Source organism: Diorhabda carinulata, chromosome X, assembly GCF_026250575.1.
Source record: "Diorhabda carinulata isolate Delta chromosome X, icDioCari1.1, whole genome shotgun sequence".
NCBI lineage: Eukaryota > Metazoa > Arthropoda > Insecta > Coleoptera > Chrysomelidae > Diorhabda > Diorhabda carinulata.
Genome location: NC_079472.1, coordinates 66,877,071 through 66,900,068, shown reverse-complemented (window position 1 = coordinate 66,900,068; position 22,998 = coordinate 66,877,071). Strand labels below are relative to the sequence as shown.

The window sequence follows — 22,998 nt, the reverse complement described above, 5'->3', positions numbered from 1 at the left end:
ACGTGATTGTGTAAAATCAAGAACATTTAGAAGCCTAAATATATAAAATTACACCCCTACTCAAACCATTTCCGAATTGATAAATGTTAAATCGGCAACTAGCATATAAGGCACCGACAAATTAGTATTGAAAGTAGTCCGATTTATATATCGATATTTATATTTGTGGTCTAACTATGAACTACTTGTATTGTTATTCAAAATATTTTTTATTGAGTTAACCACTTCTCAATGCATCTGAACTAATTTTTGAGGGTCTATTCTCCACTCCAACTGATGTAACTTCAAAATCGAGAATAGAAAAGGTTTTTTCTGCTGTTGAAAATCTTAATTCCGTTTGTTTTTGATATTCAGGGCTTTGAATGCCAAATCAGATTATAGGGCGGATGGTCCATCAAATTCTGGCTGGTTAGGTTAGGTTAAGATTTCAAATGATTGAGCAACGGATTAGGGCGTGTATTTTTATGATGAAAAATAATTCTTTGCAACATGAGTACCATTCGGAGTTGAGTGTCTTAAATAAAGACACACACAGTTAGTTCCAATTTTGTTTCGCATCTATATTCATAATTTGTCACTTCTGCAGGTGTCATATACAGTCTTCAATACATCTTTATAAAATTCTTTCATTGCACCAGTAAGTAGAGGCAAACCGATCGGGTTATCGGGTCCAAAGATGGCTTGGGTATTTCGGTAGTGATAAAAACAAGGTAGATACTAGAAACCGGAATGAGGATGCTCTTGGATAACGAAAGACGTGAAAATTTAAGAATATGCAATATTGAGAACTTTATAAATATAAAAAAAATTGAAATCAATGTCGGAAGAAACAGGAAGACACGAATCATTATTAAACAATAGGATATAGAATGCGAGCAAGGTATACTATGTATTAAGCGAGGGGCTCATAAACAAAAAAAATCTCCAAGGAACAAAGCACCGACCAATTCTCACATATGGTTGTGAATCTTGGGTGTTGACAGGGAGGGTCCAAACTAACCGGCCTTGAGCTGAGGTGAAATAACATTTAATAAGCTTTTTTGGTCTTAAAAATATATTGTGTTGGGATGTCTGATGACCTCTTACCGACACCTTATATAGAAATAACCTAGTGGACTAAAACTCGTGATATTTTCGCTACGATAAATCTTGAAATAGACCCGGAATACCATTCAATCAATAAATACTCCAAGAAATATTCGTTAAAGTTATCCAGCTTATCAGTAACACGTGCTGAACAAATCAAGCCTCTAGAGACAGTATTAAAAAATGATACATTTCAAAGATTGGAATCTTTTTTTAATTGTACATTCGCACTACAGTTTGTTATAAAAGAACTATTTTCACAGGACTCTTTGCTTCTAGATGTGCGTTTACAGTGTCACAAAACCCATAAGATAATCAAGAAAAACTCACTTGAATTGTAGTGGACATGTTCTTGTATTTGTTTTACACAAAAGAACGAAACTGATGAAAAACTATTGGTTGATATGTTTTTATATGCTATTTTAAGGGGGATATATTTCTTTTATGTGCTTTCTCTAATTTGTGGTGTGGATGTAGGAAATAATTTTGTTTCGCTTGTTTTTAATAGTAACGTGTTAACAGCTTTTTATTCAAATGTTTTGGTTGGATGACCAAAGAGTAGTTTTTGTAATTGTTACTTTTGAATATTTGATGATACACTGATATTATATTATATAATATATGTATGCATATAAATGAATATCAAAATAAGGATAAAATCAACTTAGAACTTTTTTCCAATAAAAAAAATTAATTTTTTTTCTTTGGTTCCAACCTCTCAAATATATAGCGGTAATCAATCAAATTATTTGTAGTTTTATTAGAATTTACAAAATTTTACATAAATTATTTATATCATTTATAAGCTTTTTCGTTTTTATGAATGTGAATCATTTCCAAAAATTCTCTTTATCGTGTATTACATTCCGTTTCAAGAATTTTTGAATCTTTATAATTGAATTTTATTTTTTATCGTATTGATGACTATTTAGTCTATTTTCTAAATACTGATATGTCTGCCTTATGTAGACAGCGTCACAATAAGTACAAGGCACTTAATGTATAATATTACTTCTTTCGTTTTTTGGTGTTTTAGATTTCAATTTCAATTTTAGAATTCAACGTATTATGTCCTTCATGACTTATATTTATTTAAATAATTTAATAGTTGTTTTAATATATATTAAAGTTGTTATGTTATAAGTTTATTTAATTTCTTGTTTCTTAGACCTTTTGATATGTTTGCAACGACAGCTCCGTGAAGTGCGAGGAGTGCCTGTTTGTCAGACTGCAAGAAAATAACCTGACCCCTAAAACACCCGCGATTTTTCCGAAACTTACTCCAGCTCAACGGCAAGCACGCCTGCGTTTGGCACAGAATGTGAATTGGAAGTTAGATAAATGAGAATCTGTTCTGTTCATAGATGAGATCAGAATATGCCTCTACGGTAGCCACCGAACGAGTTAAGTGTACCGAAAACCAAGAAATTGGTTTGTAGATTGTTGTTTTGAAGAGCGGATTGCTTATAGAGGTGGTTCCGGCATGATCTGTGGTGCAATTTCTATGGGAGGACGAACCGACCCTATGTTCATTCGTAGAGGCGACCGTGTTCACAGAAGAAGAGGTTTAACTGATTTAGCTGATAGATATATCTAGGAGTTTTTAGCAATTCATGGTGGGGCCTTACGTTGACTACATTGAAGAAGAATTCACCTTTATGCATTACAATTCAACGCCGCACACCTCAGAATCGCGTAAGATTACATTGCAGAAGCCGGTATTCGTGTTATGGAGTGGCCAGCTTACAGTCCTGACCTAAATCTGGTAGAACATTTATGGGATGAGCAAAAAAAGGAGAATTCGAGCTTACAGTAGAAGAATAGCTTAACATCCCACAAGAAACAATAGCTAACTTGATCAGATCTATGTCTAATCGATGAGAGATGTTATTAGAGGAGGTCATATGCAAAAAAAAATTTAGATAAAGTCGAAAGTTTAGCTGACCCAAAGTAAATTTGCTTTAGAAACAAAATTATGTTATTAAAAAGAATACAATTATTCGTTCACAAATATAGGTTACTCTTCGTATTCTCAGAAAGTTTTTTTCATATGTCTTCATTGATAACATTGGCCTTTCCTGAGGGGTGGAATTTACTTGCCAAAGAAACGAAAATTACAAAAATAACTTCATCGTTTTCCACATTTAACAATATGAAAAATTCGTGTACCGATATCGATAGTTTAATAATATCATGCACTCTCTTTGTGAATGGAGCTTGTTCATAAACTCATAGAAATATGGTTCACAATCTATTATTAGATAATGGAAATTTAAAACCATCTGTACCAGTTGCTCATTCTGTGCTAGTGAAAGAAACGTACGGAAGTGCGCTTATCCCTTTGGACAAGATATTTGGTGGAACTTTAGGAAGGATTTACGAATTATTGCAGTTTTCATCGATTGTGGGGCAGTCGTGCAGTCAATGAACTATGTGAGGCAAATTTAGACGGAAGATGTCCTCTTGACTCTGCTTTACATTAATCTTGGACTAATGAGGAACTTTGTGAAAGCTACGCATAAAGATAGTGAAGGATTAATTACGTAAGACAGGTCTTTCATCAGCTAAATGGTACCAAGTTAAAAAAGGATATTTCTATTGGGCCATTTTAGAAAGTACTGTTTAAATTACTACTTAACAGTCTGGTCAGTATGAACATCACGCAAAGCTTACAAATCAAGAACTAGATCTTGAAACAATATGGATGCAAACTTCGAATCGCTATTTAATGAACATTTAGGTTCCTATAAATCGCTTGGCTGCCGAATATCATTAAAAATTCATTTTCTCCATTCCAATTTATGATTTGGGAGCTCTCAGCTACGAGCAGGGTGAGAAGTTCCACCAAGATATCAGAACAATGGAAATTCGGTAAGTAGGAGTCCAGGCATGGTGGGTGATTACTGCTGGTTTTTGAAGAGGGATATCTATTCAAATATATTCGATACAAAGGGTTAAAAAAACTAAATTTCATCAAGAATATTAAACGATAGAAATAAAAACTTTCTATTGATATTATTTTATGAATCAATTATGTAATAAACTCATTTATTGCAAGGGTTGCGAGACGAGAAATTTTTCAACCTCGATATATTTCCTAATCGATCCAATTATGCCAATCAGTTAAGATAAACACACGAAGAAAATATAACAAACCGATGATCGCAAAATAAACTTTTAATTAACGCTTACGAAATCGTATGTATGTAGTAATAAAGTTATACTCTCATTACTCAATCACTATTATAAGGATGCAGAGTACCGTTGCGAGCGGCCATCAGGTATGCAAAAACGCTTTCTTGGATTTGCAATCCACATTCTGTGAAACTATATTATGGTAACTAAATAAATACAGGGTGATTGATTAGTATGATAAAGTTCAGTGCCTCCCTCCTCCCTGAGAAAGATTATAGCCATCAATTGTCTTCCTATTTTAAAGTTACAATCTTACAGGATGTTCCAGAATGCTGTGTCATATCAAATTTACATTTTTTTTAAATGAAACACCCTATATTTTATTGCATATTTGGAATCAGCCCGACTTACAATAATATAGGGTTGTGATGTGTTTTACGAGGTATTTTAAAAAATATTTATTTCGTTTATATTAATGGATTCAGATACAGGATGGATCAAAATATTGATACATTATTTTCTAGATTTTTCCAAATGAATCTTTTATGTATCAATTGTTTTTGTCAAGGATTCTTCGCGAAATACTGAATATTCTACAGGTACTGATTGCTTAGGCCAATATTCTCTGTTTTGTATTATATTTATTGATAGGTTTGATAATTATTGCGAATGTGTGGAAAATTATTAGCTGGTTTTTGATTCAGTACATAGCAATAAAAATTTTGATTTGGCTTTTGAACATTTTGGAACTGCGAATGAGGCTGGTTTTTCTTAATTTCGTGTTATTCCTAAGTTTTCCATTACATTCTGCGATAAACATGTTCAATTTATCATATAGATTTATTTGACAACTTCGTTTAAGCGCGCATATATTTGTGCCGTTACTTCCTTGAAACAGACTGTTACGAATTAACCGGAGTCCGCTACCATTTGTAAAATCTATAAGCTGTTCTTGAAAAGATGTGGCTCTAATTAATTCTTGTATAAAACCATCTATATCGTCTCACATCTTATGATAAATTTGTGCATATTTTCGATTACTGAATCTAATAAATTATCCTAACATAGCTGGGGAAATATTAGCTCCTATCGAAGTATTAAAAGGTTATTCGTATATTCAGTTATTAAAAGTTAAATAGATACTTACAAAAGAATTTTTTTATTTTAACAAGTGCTTTTAAAGCAATATACATAACTAATCAAAGATATAAACATCTAAGCTACAAATAACACGATTGATTTGGAATTTATTAGATTGTTTATACTCGTAGTCATACAATCACACATAATCCCTAAATAATAAATAATATTTCAGTTCTGCCAACGCGAGAAAATGGGAAATAGAACTAGCGACCCTGAAAAGTAATAACGCCAGGTTAACTAGTGCACTTCAAGAAAGTACGGCTAATGTAGACGAATGGAAAAGGCAATTGGCGAGTCTTAAAGAAGAAAATATGAGAATGAAAGCTAAATATCAGACTGATTTAGAGAATAGTAAAGGTTTGAAAATATTTTTTTTATATATAATATAGATTTGTTTATTGCTGCTTATATGTTAATATTTCAATTTTGGCACTTTTTAAACTAAAAGCTATTGAAGTTTGTTGATAAATATTTGACGTTTCGACTTAACTTCAATCTTTATCAAAATATGATATTGACACTGATAATTTATATTAATCAATAGATCACCTACGTTATTAATATCAAAATAAGGATAAAATCAAAATAGAAATTTGTTCTAATAAGAAAAATTAATTTTTCCTTAGTTCTTACATTTCAATTTTTATAGTACTTAATTAAATTAGTTGTAGTAGTATCAGCGTTTACAAAATAGAGTTATAAATTTTACTGTAATATTTAGGTCTTTTTTATCATTTATAGCTTTTTCGTTCTTATAAATGTGAACCATTTCTAAAGATTTTCTTTTTCGTGTATTAGATTCCGTTTCAAGAATTTTTGAATCTTTATAATTCAATACTTTAATGCAGTTTTATTTTTTTATCATATTGATGACCTCTTAGACTATTTTTTAAATTCTGGGATGTCTGCCTTGTGTAGACTGCGTCGCAATTAGTACAAGCCATATATAATACTATTTCTTTTATTTTTTGGTGTTTTAATTTTTAATTCAGTGAAATATTTGGATGAAGTATTATGTCCTTTTTGTCTTAAACTAATATCATATTTATTGAAATTAGATAGTTGTTGGGAGCTTTGTTTTGTTTTTTAATTGATTGTAGTATCTGTTTATCCTTTTCTTGCATATGTTATTTATCATTTTTTCCGGATAATAATTTTCTTGTACATAATGGAAAAAGAATGAAATTTTTATATCAAGTTTGCTTAGGACAGTTTCCTCAAGATGTTCAAACTCCTCTTACCCCATTATCTAATTATTTGAAAAATTTTAAAATAATTTATATCAAAACAAATACTATGTCAAAAACACATGGAACTTCAAAGAAATATCTTTCGTTAGATGTGGTTTCTTTATATACAAATATTCCTATTTTCATAGTAAAAAATATATTAATAAAAAATGGGACAAAATTAAAGAATATACAGAAATATGTACCTCATAATGAATTTATAAAAGCTATGGAACTCACAATTTTAACAACATATTTCAAATATAAAAATTAAATATACAAACAAATTTATGGTTGTGATATTGGGACTTCCATTTCAAGTGTTATAGCACAATTAGTAATGGAAGATGTTGAGGAAACTATCCTAAACAAACTTGATATAAATATTCCATTCTTTTTCCGTCATGTATATTATTCAAAAATTCTTGGAACAGAATCTCAATACATGAAAAAGAGAATTTTTAGAAATGGCTTACATTCATAAGAAGGAAAAAGCTGTAAATGATCAAAAAGACCTAAATAATTAAAGTGATATTTATAGTTCTATTTTATAAATGCTAATACGACTACAACTAATTTAATTGTTTACTATTACATATTTGAGATGTAAAAACTAAGGCAAAATTAATCTTTATGGTTGAAACAAATTTTTATTTTGATATTTATAATGTATATGATCAATTGATTAATATAAATACGAAAATTGTCAGTGTCAATATCACATTTGATAAAGACTAAAAGAAGTCGAAACGTCAAATGTTTATCTGTCTTAAAATATTATAAAAGGAACTAATTTTAAATCAGAAGAGACCTAAAATCAAGAATATTTAGAAGCATCAACATATCAAAAGGTATAAGATATAAGAAATTTATATGTAAACCAAGACTAGTTAGATAAAAAATCAATATATTGGCGATTGCAGAGATTTATTTTTTAGTTTACCTTGCCATTCATATTGTAGTTTCTCTGATGATGGGAAGAACACTTCCTGAAAGCTTGGATTTATAAGTTAATAAATAGTTTTAATTTTCTATAATCCTCATATATTGTTTTTTTGTTCTAACTAATCTTGGTTTATATATAAATTTGTTCCCATGATTACCGCATGTTACATATAATGAATAATATTTTCTATTTCTGTATTTTCTTAGGTGGTGGAGATTTAGCAGATGAGCTTAGAAAAGAAATACAAAATTTAAGGATTCGAGTAGAACAATTAGAATCAGAATTGGAAAGTAAAAATAATGAAATCAAAATGATTTCCACTTCAAATACATCGACTGAACTCCAAGTGAGTAAATTACATTGATAGTATACAGTTTACAACAATGAGGTCGTGCATTTTGATAGTGAAAGTAAATCTGTATATGCCTATTCATTTCAAAAATAGATACAATAAATGGTCTGTTCTAGGTGAGGATTAGGAATTTAAACTGCACAAATCTTAACAGAAAATAGAGCATACTATTTGTTTTATCATGGATGCTGGATGAATAAATATTCTTCTACTAAAATTAATAAACATTCTTATTTCCATAACTACTTCGTAGTTTAGATGGGTGATTGTGTGTCCTGTATGGGTAGTCATCCTGTAACCTTTTTTATACTCAGATTTCGACGATTCGGAACCAGAAAACTTTTCTGCAAATCCCACCAACGCCAATTAAATATCTAATCTTAACAGCAGAAATCAGTCATCGTCTTCTTAGTAGAACAGTCATGATTTTAGCCGATTTCGAGCAGAGTACGTCAAAAAAGCTACTTATGACTCTATAAAATTCACCTGGATATTGTCTACAGCAGAGTATTGTAGTGATAATGTGCAGGAATAATATGTTAACTGTTTATTATTACAATATGTGTTCCAGCCAGTAGAATTATTGCTTACTCACTCCGGCCATTTATGTGATCTAACCTAACCAATCAAAACTTCACGATTCAAAACACTTTATGGTTTTGAATCGTGTCATCGATGGCGACGATCATAATTGTTTTTGTATTTTTATTCATATCCCCCTTCCCGATAAATTCTTTCAATTAGCCTACGCCCATACAACAGCTCAGCAGAATTACTATGAACCTGTAATTATGCATCCAATTATTCGAAATTCTATAGATGTATGTTAAGATGTCAGAATACATTTCATCTATTATACTTTTTATATTTAATAGAAGAAGGGGGAACAAATGGTACCAAATAGAAATAACACAAATATGAAGAGAGAAAGATGAATCTCCATAACCACTCTTTGCATTATGTTTTAGTAAAGAGGAAGATGCAAAAAAAGTATTAGAAATCAAAGCAATTTTACAAATGAAAGTAATCATAGAAACTTTTAGAAAACCTAAATTGACACCACAGTGCACAAGATGAAATATGGACATAGCTAAAAATATTATAGAAGAGATTTTATTTGAAAAAAACTCAACCAAATATTACAAATAGCCATAAAATTAAGAACCAAAATGGTTACTACTACAGAGGATATGCCACAGCTGTTGCTCTCCAAAAGATACGAAACAAACAAACCATTACAAGTACTGCACAAGATCAACCAAGGTAAACGAATCCAATGCAAACATGCCCTCAAATAACCCATAATGAACTACAAGCTACAGGTAATGACTCTTAATTCAATAACAAATGTGCTACATATGTTAATAGGACACATGAATAAGCAAGAATTTATCAAAATAGTCTTAAAATGACTAAAAGGATAGAATATATCATTGTTTTCGCCCCACTGCTAGTGAAGGAGCGGAAGTAAAAAATAATATAACACACTAAGAAAGGTCAAGCCACAAAACAGATAAATATATCGTAAACATAACAACCGTATATTTTCCTCCAAAACATAATCTAAGAAAAGAAAACTATATCCATTTCCATTTTTTACAAAAGGTAAAGAACTATATGCTGCTATAAATGGAAAATGCCATTCAACTGAAAAATCCACATACTGGTCTACCGATAGAAATGTAATTATAAATAATATACATAATAATAAGATACCAGATTTGATTGGTTTTTCCATCTCAAGAAAAGTATCAACGAATCATAAAAATTGAGGATGATGATGGCCAAACTCAGATCATTCTCCTATATTATCAACATATACAGAACACATTCTAGTAAGAGAATCTAACCAAACTTTTACTGGACTGACTGGAAAAGTCTTAAACAAGAATTAGATCACATCAGAGAAACTAATATTAAACATATAGCAAGCAGCATGGAATAATACCAAACAAATTACAACAAAAACGAAAGGTCATAACTATCCCAAAGAAATAGTTCAAAGATAAAGAAAAGCCAGAAAAATGTGTCCAGAGCTACAGAGAATAAAGAGATACTGAACGATTTCATCCAGAGAATAAAAAAAGAAATAGACAAAATCTTAAACGAAGAACTAAACCACTATCTAAGTGAACTAAACTATTATCAAATAACTGACTGTGGAAATGTATAAAAAGAATAAACACACCAATTCGAATAGAAAATTTATGATAATGAATAACAAAAAGCATCTGCATTTGCCTCATACTTAACGAATACTTTCCAAACTACAGACATAAAAAATAGTGAAACTAATACTGACGATGATTACAATTATCCCAAAATACGTTCTAATAACAGGAAAAATATTGCAACAGTTACCAAGAAAGGCAGTTGTGAACTCGCAAACCTCATAAATGCAGAATTCAGCCTCTGATACGTACCAATAACATAGAAAATAGCTGAAGTAATTATGATGTTTAAACCAGGAAAAACAGTGTATAAAGTAGAATCCTACATGTGTAAATGGTGGTGTAAATGGTTCCATAATTTCCAACTTAGTCACGATTATTATTGCTAATTACTTCAAAATTATTTGAGAAGACAATATTAATAAGAATACAAACAATACTTGATCAAAACGAAGTTATTCCAAACTAACTGTTTGTCTTTTGCAACAGGCTCTCCATATATAACAAATATAATAGAAACTTAATTAATAAATTATGGTAGAGTGATTTGTTAATGAGAATCGAAAATATTTGCCTACTCATTTTGTTCTGCTAGTATTTTCCCTACTTGGAATACCGTATAATAAAAATTAAACAAGAAATCGAATATTCAGAACTGGGATTGATTAAGGCTGGCAATGTTCGGGACTAATATTAATTATACCTACTAGTCACGTTCTTGTTACGGAAAATGTTATACTGTTTACTATTCTAGCTGTTGAAGACTCATTTTGAATGGCGGTCAATAAGCATCAGTCAATCAAAATAGATTTCTGGACAAACAAATAGCGTATTAAAACAAACAAAGAAAAATGTGCCCATATTAACTTAGGGCAGTAAAGTACTTAGTAGATTAGGTTAAACGTAAAATGTCTGTTAATTGTAAGATTAGGTACATTGTTTTCCTTATAAAAAGGAACTATTAATCACATCTTCAGAATAAGAAAATAGTTTTGTGGCAATCAGTTCCTTCTAAAATCCTCAAGATTATTTTTAACGAACCAAACATCTATAACTCATCTATTTCCTTTTCCCTTAGATTCGCAAAGGTTTGTTTGCTGAAAATATGAGATATACTCAATTGAATCTGGCTATCAATTTCTAAAAAAAAATCTTTTTATTCTAAATTTAAAACAAGCATGTATTTTTTAGCTATTACAAAAGGAAAATCAAGAACTTCAGAGCACAATCAATTTGACACAATCAGAATTACAAATCGCCCAAAGCACATACGAATCCCAAAAGCACATTCTTTTGACACTGAATCAACAACTTGCTTCAAGAATTCACGAATTAGCAACCATTCACGACGAAATGACAACGGCATTACAGACATGAGAGAGATAACAATGTATTAAAGACCGCGTTTATATAGCGTACGTATAAAATCTGATGATTTTTTTTATTTCCAAGGGGTATACCTGCATCTAACGGTAGTCACAATATTTGAGAATTTTGCACATACCGTCAAGAAATAACGTTGTAAATAAAAAAATTATTAGAATCAATAAGATATGAATGTGAAATATATATGATCGTTGCACTTGACAAAATAAGAAAATGTAGTGCCGATATATTTTGGATTGAGCGATTGTGGCTGTACGATTTGCTAAGACAAATTCGAGGAAAAAAGCAAACTGTATTTGAATTGATGCGAAAACAAATAATTGTTCCAAAAAATGCATTTTATTAACAATTTCAACTTCCCTGAAACTCTTGAAGCTTATATGCAGCAACTACAATTGCAGAATATACAGGCAGAGTTCTTCGATCACTGAAATTACCTTATTTTCAGATGCAACTTCTATATATATATATATGTTTCTTTTGTACAAAAAGGTACACAATAATACATCGACAAAGCAATACATTTAGTGAAATAATTTAATTGTATTTATTGAATTCATTAAAAAATCACATTTTATACTAATAAGGTATGTGTAAGATTTATATACTTCCGGAGAGAGCAAGGTATTCTTCCATTTTTGTTGGTTAAATAACTGTGTATAATGGGAAATATTATTATGGCATGCTTAAATATATTTATTCTATCTTCAGTTATTGTTATGAACAACGGTTTCATCGATAAGTATTAATTATATCTGATTTTTGTTACATTTCTCCAATCTATTACAATTGGTTATATATAATTTTATTTATTTATAATAAACTATTTTTGTAATAATAAAAACCATGATTGTATTACTACATATTTTCTTATCGAGTATTCCATATACGAAAAAGGTACATGTTAAATACATTTTACTATTTTTAATTAATATAAACTAAACTGGATACATGTACATTTTTGGAGTATGTGTTTATGCGTCTCATGAGACTTCAATATAAAATATAAGTATAAATTCACCACAATTAAATTAATTAGATAGAAATAAAATTCTTTCTTGAATAGATGTTCTTTATTTTAAATCTATTTTAATTAACAATGTATTTTTATTTTAGAGGCGTTAATTCGGCTCTTATAAAAATGTGGCATGATATTGAAAATTCTGGTATATGACTTAATAAATCCCCTAAAACCTGGATATCAAAATACTTCTTTTAACTACAAAATCTGTTCCTATCCTTATTTGTTTAAATTCAAATTTTCATACATGAATAGAAGCAATCAGTGATTTCAATGATTTATATTTACATAGAAATATTTTTCTGGTATTGCTAAATTCTTTTTATGTAATTAATTTATAATTTCTTACTTTTATGGATTATGTCTAAAATATTACCTTTTTACTTGAATTTTTATAATATATATAAATGTTTTTAAGCATATTACAATTGTTATACATTATTACTTCTATTTTATAGTCTATTGTATTTCACGCTTTTAAATATTTCAATAACACTAGGCAACAAAAAATTATTAATTTATATATATATATATATATATATATATATATATATATATATATATATATATATATATATATATATATATATATATATATATATAATATATATAATTACAATTAAATTTATTGGAATATACAACATACAGCTATAAATTTTACTTAAATTATTTAGATCTTTTTTATCATTTATAGCTTTTTCGTGTATTAGATTCCGTTTCAAGAATTTTTGAATCTTTATAATTAAATCTATGTTTTTTTGATATCTCATGGTTTGTTAATGCAGTTCTATTATTTTAAACGAATTGATGACCTCTTAGTCTATTTTCTAAATACCGAGATGTTTGCCCTATGCAGACAGCATCACAATTAGTACAAGGCACTTGATATATAATATTTGGATAATGTATTGTGTCCTCTATGACTTATACTAATATCATATTTTTTGAAATAATTCGATAATTGTTGGGAAAGTCCTTGTACATATGGTAAATATATATATATATATATATATATATATATATATATATATATATATATATATATATATATGCATCTAAACGTTCTAAAAGAGTATTTAGATGCGTTAATATCAAAAGGACTAAGAAATTAAATAAATTTTGATATACGTATATTACAGCAAATTTGAAAATGAGAGTTCTTTATTAAACTATAATTCCAAGCGCTTGTTTCGATCATATAACGATACATATAACATATTTATTGTAAAACGAATATGCATATAATTATATCATTCAATATATCACCTACATCATGAATATTAAAATGAAAATTAAATCAAAATAATAATCTGTTTTAACAACAGTTTCTGTGAACCTTTTCCAAAAATTCTCTTTTTCATATTATTCATTCCGTCTCAAGAATTTTTGAATATTAATGTTTTAATGTGATTTTTTGATATTTCATGGTTTGTTAAAGAATTTTTACTTATTTTTATGATATTGATAAACTTTTATATTTACCAAATACTGTAGGCTATATATAATATTGCTTATATCAAGTTCACTGGCCATTATTCTCCACTCTTTCACCTACTTCACGGAAGTTTTAGGTATTTTCCGAGTCCACAACGTGTTAGTTTTTATAAGACAATTAAATGAAACATATTATTTTATGTACTCCATGATTTTTTTTTATTCAATATAAAGTGGAACATTATATTTTAGTTCATATTGCCTTTTCTCAATAATAATAAAACACGTTTTATCAACTCAACCTCTCTATATTTCGTCTTTTATTTTTATATATACATCGTGACTAATAACTAAATTCACTAACAATGATTTATAAATTCTTATGTACATGATACATTATTATAGCTACTTATTCCAATGTATGTATCTTGGAGACTCTTTTTGTTACTGTTAATTTTTTATACAATGTTGGTTTCACTCTTTTTTATATCGATTGTAAATAGAACAAAATAATAAAATCCATTTTAAAGATATTTGATGTTCCTAGTAATAATTAAATTAGTTACAAAGGAGTCAATATTTGAAAAATGAATTTGAGAAGTCATCAATATCATGAAAAAATAAAACTGCATTAACAAACCATTTAATTATAAAAATTAAAAAATCAGTCAAATACAAAAAGAAAATTTTTGGAAATAGTTCATACACATAAAAGTAAGAAATCTTGAAAAAATTCAAGTTCAGGCGAAATACATTCTATTTGATAAATTCCCATACAACAATAAATCATCTAAATTAATAATTGCTTCTTGGTATACAACTGAATTTTGATAATTAAATAGAAAAAATATGTGTGGAGGAAACAGACTGTATTTCTATAAGATAATATTTTGGTAAATAAATAAATAAAACGTCTCTAGAATTAAAACATTATTAATTCAAATATATAGGCCTAAAATCAAGAACATTTATACAAGAAAATGTAAGAAGATTTCAAAAATTATAAATATAGTTATAATCAATAAACATCTGGTTAGAGATATTTCGAAAAATAATTTGCCATTAGCAGTTATAAAATACCATATTCATACATGACCTATGGATCTGTTCGCTGCCTAAAAAGCTATAGCGTAATGATGTCGCTAATGTGCATTTCCATTATTAGTCTATCTTCTTCCTACTTTCCAATGATTTTGAGTTACTGTCCAAAAATGTCCCAAATAATACATCAATCCTAAACGGAAAAATATGATGATTTATATATCTATCAAATTTCCCTTGTGGACAAATTCATCCATATTCCAAAATTTGATATTTAATTTACCAAAGTACTTTGGTACATAATATGTAGTACTCGTAGGTCAAAAAACAAAATGCCTCGCTCAAGTAGTATCTATTAGTATCAGTTCATTCAAAACAAAAATAATGTATTTTAACAAAAATTTGAACAATTGAACATACATGGGTCCATACACTTTCCTGTCAAAATTAAACTACATACGCTCTATTGATTTTATGTCCATATAACCTGATTCACTTTTATCTAAAAGTTCCTTCTGAGGGTGATTTTGGATAATTTTTTTAATCACTTAAAAAATTTAACTTTAAATTAAGTACATCCTAAAAGTTTGCATTAGTAAATTTTTCACTACAACCACCTGGTTTTAAGGTTGTAGGTAGTGGTTGATCTTTCAGATATGTTTAAAAACTCACTTAACAGTATTATCTACAAGGGGTACTGGTGGATAAAGGTGAATTAGGTTAGATTGACATAAAATTAGATTTAGTATCTGTAATTTTTGTTTTGACAGGACAGTTTCTGCGTAACTTGTTTATATAAATAGATTATTTTTTCAATGTTTTGATGTGGGATTATTACCAATTATATAATATTTTGGAGATCTGTGAAAAATTTCCCAAGTAAACTCTAATCATGTACATATTGCGCAAAAGCATTAGCTGCCTTGTAGAATCAGAATATCGCTCAGTAGTTAAGAATATTGGAATTATTGTTACATTTGTGAGAGGAATTGTGCCATTTAAATATGATTTTCATGTTTAAATTAAAGTTAAATTTTTGTCAAGAATGTGTCATGAGATATTTTGGAATTTTAATTTTACGAACTTTTTAATGTGTATACTTAAATTTCGATATTTTCATCTATTAATATATTGTGTCATCTCTTTTTTCATGTAATAATTTGATGTGTTGATTCAAATATTATTTTTAAATAATTTGTTTTCCATTTGCTAATTAATTTTTCTATATATTTATTCTACATTGGAATTTTTTATTACAATTTCGATATTTATGTTTCAATTCGAGTATTTTTAGTATCATTCTAAGTTACAGTCAAGCCTTTTAAGGCTGCTTTATATGGTGCAAAAAATTGCAAGCAAGCAATTTCATGCAAGGTCAAAATATTGCATAGATGAATATTGCACGTCACTTGACATTATGCAAGTCTCAAGAATTAAACACATACCTTATCTAAAATTTGATTCAATAGTTTGTGACCGGTGTGAAAATGGTGGAAGTAACTAGATTTCTTCCTATAATTGCAGCTTGCACGTAATAAAAATGGCACCAAACCGATTATGTTGCAAATTCGAGATCTTGCATGAAACAATCAGCTGAACTTCATCTGCGCAAGCTTTTCTATCAAGAAATATTGTGCATTGTATTGCTCGTTGTATTGCATCATGTTAAGCGGCCTTTATGGATAAAAGAATCAAAGTTAGGACAGTAAGATATAAGACATACCATAAAAATATATTTATAAGGGATTTTGGAATATTTTAATAACCATATTCCACTATATTTGACGTCCAAGGCATTTTCCTTATAATTTTAAAATTGTCATGGAATTGAAAAAAGACTACTATTAAAACTCCAATTTACAAAATTTATTACCTTTCATATGCAAAAGTAGCAACCACTATTTTGAAATTTTCAGTGAAAAGGAAAGCAAGTATTGTGTGCTGCAATATTCTGCCAAGTGGCGCAGTCGAGAAAACAAAAAGATCTAATAATTTCCAAAACAGCAGCTATTTCACAAGTTGCTTCCGCTATCTCAGAATTTTCCATTCAAAAGATGTTTTTGAAATGTGCTGTTGTTTCAAGTCGACTCTGGCACGTGGCAACATATTGTGACAATGTTTCAGCACAATCTATATTATTTGGATGATGCAAATGAACAAAACTTATTTATTTGACGAAAAAGGTCCTGTTGGAAAAAATAGTTTTTGAATATTCAGCTCAAATTTTATGAAACATTCCGAGATGACGAGTGAAACATTTTGAATATTTTATGTTGAAAGATTTGTCAAAATTTAATTTTTAAATAATTGGGTATAGTGTATATCAAAGTATTTCCAAAATATCTAAAAACACTTATTAAATTATCTTTCTCGCACATTATGAAAATAACTGCTCACAAGTAATTTATTTGAAAGACTCAATAAACTTTTACAGTATTGTATAATCGCCGATTACTGATCTGCCGATGTAGTATTAGTTTATCATAGTTACACAATATACACAGATTGAAAAATATTGATTAAGGTAAAGTATTTTTCAATTATATAGATTATGTTACAATAGTTGAGTGTATATCTAAAAATTTGAATCTTAGCTTCCAGTTATCAAAGCAACGAAAGTTTTGCGTCTTTCTTATAATAGATTTAAGATTGGATTCAAACTTTGTTTACTGAACTTTTACTAACTTGTGTCTTCAACAAAATAAGGTAAACCTGAATTACTATAGTTACAATACTAATCGATCTCCTAAATATCCCAATTATCACCGTGGAGCTGGTACCTTAATGGTACATATCATCTTCAAAAGTGTTTACTGGTATTTAAGGATCCTTGAATACTTTTTTGAATACATCCTTTTGTACTTTTTCATACAGTTTTCTACGACACCAAAACTCTGAATCATAATTTATTTGGTAGTTTATGCTTCAGTAATCTGCACTTCAACGGATTCAATACATTCAACTGTTGCAATCTGTTTATTATTTCAGTATTTCTATTGTATGATAGTTGGTCCATCTATCAGATCCCTTTCTTTGCATTTAGTTTAAATAACAAAAACTTTGTTGTTATTTGAAAACTGCTAAATACTTTACCTTATCATGTTTGTTTGTTAAGAGGGTACTTATACATGACCTACCTTTTTTATGAATTGAATATTCACAAAAATCACAAATGATCAAAATGATTATAAACATAAAATTAATAGTCCACTCTCAACAAACATTTATTCGTATTTTTGATTGTTGTTCAAACTTTGTGACAATAGTATTATACGTTTATCCTAATAGATTTCCTGTCAACTTACTTACTTTTACATCAACGTGTTTTGATTCGAAAATTTATTTTTATGACGACCTACATGAAACACTTAATATTTCGTTTTATGGACTAGTGTAAAAAATAGTAAATTTCGCACTAATATGTATAAATATCCTATTTCTCGCACTAGTTTCACGATATAATTTCATATTTATCTCCAAGTTCTAAATATTTATTATTTATTTGATAGTTTACTTATGCGTATTATACACTGGCGAGCAAAAATTGAGGTCACCTTAAAATTTTCATGTTCTTCGAAATTTTACGTTTTCAGATAGTACTCACAAACTGTACATCATTGAATGTTCTTTTGTAAGCTGAATATGATACTCTATACTGAAGAAAAATGCATTTTTTCTTGGATTTAATGATTTATTCTGAAAAAGCAACATTAACATTTTGGGCGAAATTCAACATTTTGTTGTTAGGGAAGATATGGAACGAAAAAAATTGACACTAATAACTTGTATTCCCTCCTTGATTGATCCTTGATGACTGCTTGAAGTCGCGCGGCATACTTTGAATTAAGTTGCGGATCATATTCTGGTCGATCTTATCCCATTCCTGCAACTGCAATCTTCGCAGTTCTTGGTGCTGGTGTGTGTGTCTGCGGATCAGTCGTCCCAACTCGTCCCAGACATATTCTATGAAATTCATGTTCGGGCTGCGGGTTGGACAGTCAAACCGCCAAATTTCTACCTCATCCAGAGACTCCCTGACAATTCTGGCTCTATGTGGTCTCGCATTATCTTGCATAAAAATGCCACGTTCCCCCATAGTCACCATGAAAGGCATAATATGGTCTTCTAGCACCTCCCTAATGAACCTGTGAGAGGTTAGGGAACCATTATCTATGTACGAGCTTGTGCAGTGATTCCCGCCCAAACCATAACTGACCCACCGCCAAATGGAAGACGCTCATCAATGTAAACTTCAGCACATCTTTTCCCAGGTCTTCTCCACACTCGTCGACGTCGATCTGACCCAGTGAGGCAAAACGCGACTCATCCGAAAACAATACCCAGCTCCAGACATCATCATTCCAACAAACGGGATATCTGGCCAATGTCAATCTTGCAGTCCGATGCTGGCGTTGCACCGGGGAACCTGTAGCCATTCTTCTGCATGACAGTCCAGCAGCATGAAGTCTTCTTCTAACGGTCCATTCACTAATGTTGACATTCTCACTTCTTCCAACTTTTTCGCAGTGAAACCGCAGTAGCTGTCCTATTCCGCCAACTTGTGGACACCAAAAAACGGTTATCTCGTTAGTGGTAACTCTTTTTCACCCAGACCCTGGTCTTCAAGTGATCAGACCAGTCTCCCGAAAGCGCTGGTACACCCTTTGCACACCACAAATACTAGCACCAACAATTCTTGCAGTTGCCCCCGACCATCTTGTAACAGCGCAACAATTCTCGCCCCAACAATCGGATCTAAAGGCATTACGGGCCTGTTAAAATCACTACACTTTGCAATTGTTGGGTTTTACACAAAGAATCAACAGTAAACTGGAAAACAGGCAAGGGAAATGTGAATATTCAATTAGCACAAAGGCGCATTTTTCATCAAAGTCGTACTCTAATACATCGAATGACAGCTGTCAAGTCTCGGAAAAAATTGTTTTAACGCCTACTAATCCTTATCAATATTGGCGCTAAAATTATTCGCAATTTCTTGCTCGCCAGTGTATTATGTAACTTATTATTTTGGTTTAAGAATAAGTTTATAGGACTTTATGAATGTTTATTTTTTTAATCTCTAAGTATAAAGAATAAATAATGCAAGAGAATATTCCTAAAGTGTATGTACAAATTATTTCCAGTTATACTAGACATTAGTAGAGAATTGCAAATCTATTAGCAGACACATTAAAATGGCAATTTTAGTTGCTGTCAAATTTTTTACAAATTAGTAGTTTAGTCGTGAGCCTACATTGATCTATTTATAAGTATTATATACGAAAACTGATCCCTTTTCCCGCATATATCTTGTCAATATCCAAATCGTTTAAAACAAAAGTTTTGGAAATCTCCGGTAATAGCTGGGGACTAAATCTGGCAGATTCTCAACTCATTTGAAACCTACTTGTTAGTTCATTTCAATGACTCGTATTAATATATAAAATTATTACATCAAAATATGGTTAGCATGGTGTAGCCTGCAGAAGATTCCATTTTAGTAAACCTCTATATTATCACTTATTTCGATACTTTTTTGCTCTCTTCACCATAGATCCATGACCCAATTTTTTCGAGAAATTGTTTGTCTTAACTAAATTGGAATTTTTGGCACCGTTAGTGATATTCACATTGAACACACTACTACTTGATGGTAGGTAAACTCAACTTCAGTTTACCATCAGTCTCTAGCGTCCGTCTATGCATAAAAGGTAACAATAATTGTTTTAGTTTATAAATAGGTCAGAGGCAGAGCAAACGGAGCAGACCTCGTATTTATCTATAGGTTATTGGCTGTTATTGTTATAAAATGATAGGAGTTCTGTTTGTGTACATTCACAAAGCGTCTGCTCAATGTGTTTTTATTTTGATGGTTTATTTGTATAAACTCTCTATTATAAATATAGTTTTAATTATATTATCTTAGATATTTACTATTTTGAATATTATTTGAAGAAAAACTTATTTTTTTGGAATTATTTAGGCCGTTCCCAAAATATTGTTGAACATTGACAAGATTAATACATAGTATCACTCATTACATGGATATTAAAGGACAATTTGCAATTACTATATTAAAACTAAAAGTTAATTGAACTTTTAGAAAGAACTATGAGTTGGTGCTTTTCAAGATCGTAAACAATTCAATATACGTTTATACAATTTTTTTAATAACTACCTTGAACAACTATGCTCACTACAATCGTCGGGCGATACTTCCTCCGTCTATCATTTTCTTATTTTGGTATCTTTTTTGCACTTTAGCCTTTGTTTTGCCTTCTTGCATATCCTTATTCCAGCTTTTGTAACTATCTTTATTATATGCTCAAAGCTGGTCGGATCCAGTTTTCGATTCCCCGTTATTCTTCCGTCCATCTGAAGCATTCCAAAACGTGTGATTAGTTGTATCTGGCCACTTGTCCACATCTTGTAGAGATCATGTCCTGTGTTTAAGTTGAAATGTAGTTTCATTGTACATGACTCCTGTTATCCTATGTTCTCATGTCTGTTATTATTTTTTTACCCGTTTCCTTTTGTTTCGTCCATTCCCTATCTTTCCAGCCGATATCACGATGTACTTTACACGCTGGAAGGGAACGTTACACCAATTTTACATAAATAAGGTTATTTACAATATCAGATGTTAATGTTATTATTATTTTCTTTCCCAAACCAAAAAAATCGTGCCTTTCCTAAATATAAAATTAATTTCTTTTTATCTATTACATACATATTTGAGCTTGGTTAAGTTGGATTTTCTGGAACCATTGGTGATATACTGAACACACTGTTTACACCACCACGACAACAAGAGTGATATATATGAAATTAGCTGTGGTGATTGGGACTGGAAGTATATTGGGCAGACCAAGAGATACGTTATTGACCGGTTTAAAGGACACATAGCCCATTTAAAATATGGACAGACCGGAAAATCGAGTATTGCCGATCAAGCTGCTAGTCATAATCATGACATAAATATTAATGATGTAAAATTCTTAAAAACTGTATCCAATAATAAATTGTTGCTATATGTAAGAGTAGCTTAAATTGTGATAGAGATGTGAAGATTCCCTCCAAGGAGGTAAGTCAAGCTTCAGACCATTGTAATTCAGAGTGTTGGTGTAGTGGTGGTGTAAACAGTGTATTCAGTATTTAAGCTTGGTCCCGATAATTTATATTATTTCGTTTTATATATAAACCATAAATTGTATCAGATCTTTAAAATTCCGGACCAATTCTTTTATTTTTTGATTCCACCATTACTTTCTTACTTTACTCTATTGTTTAGATTTCCAATAGATAATAATAATGTTCCTATTGAGCAAACCATTTCAGCATTCCACACATAAATAGTACGTTTTCAGAGTATGAAATAGCGTCGACGAAAATGTCTTATTCATGTATGTTTCTTGAACTCATATCATATTTCTCCTTTCCAACATTTTATTAACTTTTTCTGTTCTTTATCCTCTTAATTCTTCTTCAATATCATCAACAGATATATTTCTATCGACTCTATATAACGCACAAGTTATTTTTATTAAATGTTTCGTTTATGAAGAATACAAATAGAAATGAAACTTTTTTCTTAAGAGTTACACAAATAAAAATCGAACAACTAATAACAAACATTAAACACAAAATAAATCAAATTTAAAATAATTCGGAAACTTTGAACATTTTCCTCTTAGATTTTTGATATGTCTTGTGTACCGTCATATGTTTTTGTGGACTGCCCATTTTCCTCCACACTATTACTGGAATTGAAAGTTTTCCTAAATAGATTCGATGTTCGTACATAGCGAGTACATAGTTACAAGCACTAACTTCATTTTTATGGTTATTATTGCCAGGAATTTCAATGGCTACCAAGTCGTTATCAGATTGGTCGTGCATTTGAGTTGGATAAGGACTTTGATTACTACTTTCTGCATAAGAAACATTTTCTTTACTGTCATTTTCGCTGTCAGATTCGCCATCAAGTGTTGTAACCCTCAAAGAAGATTATGAATCATAAAAACCATAAATTATTCTTTAAAACGTTCAAATGT

At 29.9% G+C, this 22,998-nt stretch overlaps 1 protein-coding gene across 4 annotated transcripts in view; it reads left to right on the top strand.

The window, feature by feature from the left end:
• The window catches only part of LOC130902253 (homer protein homolog 2), a 59,444-nt gene extending 47,950 nt beyond the window's left edge, over positions 1 to 11,494 (top strand). For all 4 annotated transcript variants that reach the window (XM_057814232.1, XM_057814233.1, XM_057814231.1 and 1 more), the window contains 3 exons: positions 5,537 to 5,721; positions 7,746 to 7,885; positions 11,254 to 11,494. In XM_057814232.1, coding sequence (XP_057670215.1) covers positions 5,537 to 5,721; positions 7,746 to 7,885; positions 11,254 to 11,439 — 511 coding nt within the window. In that variant the 3' untranslated portion in view covers positions 11,440 to 11,494. The remainder of the gene's footprint in view (positions 1 to 5,536; positions 5,722 to 7,745; positions 7,886 to 11,253) is intronic.
• Positions 11,495 to 22,998: the final 11,504 nt, after the last annotated feature.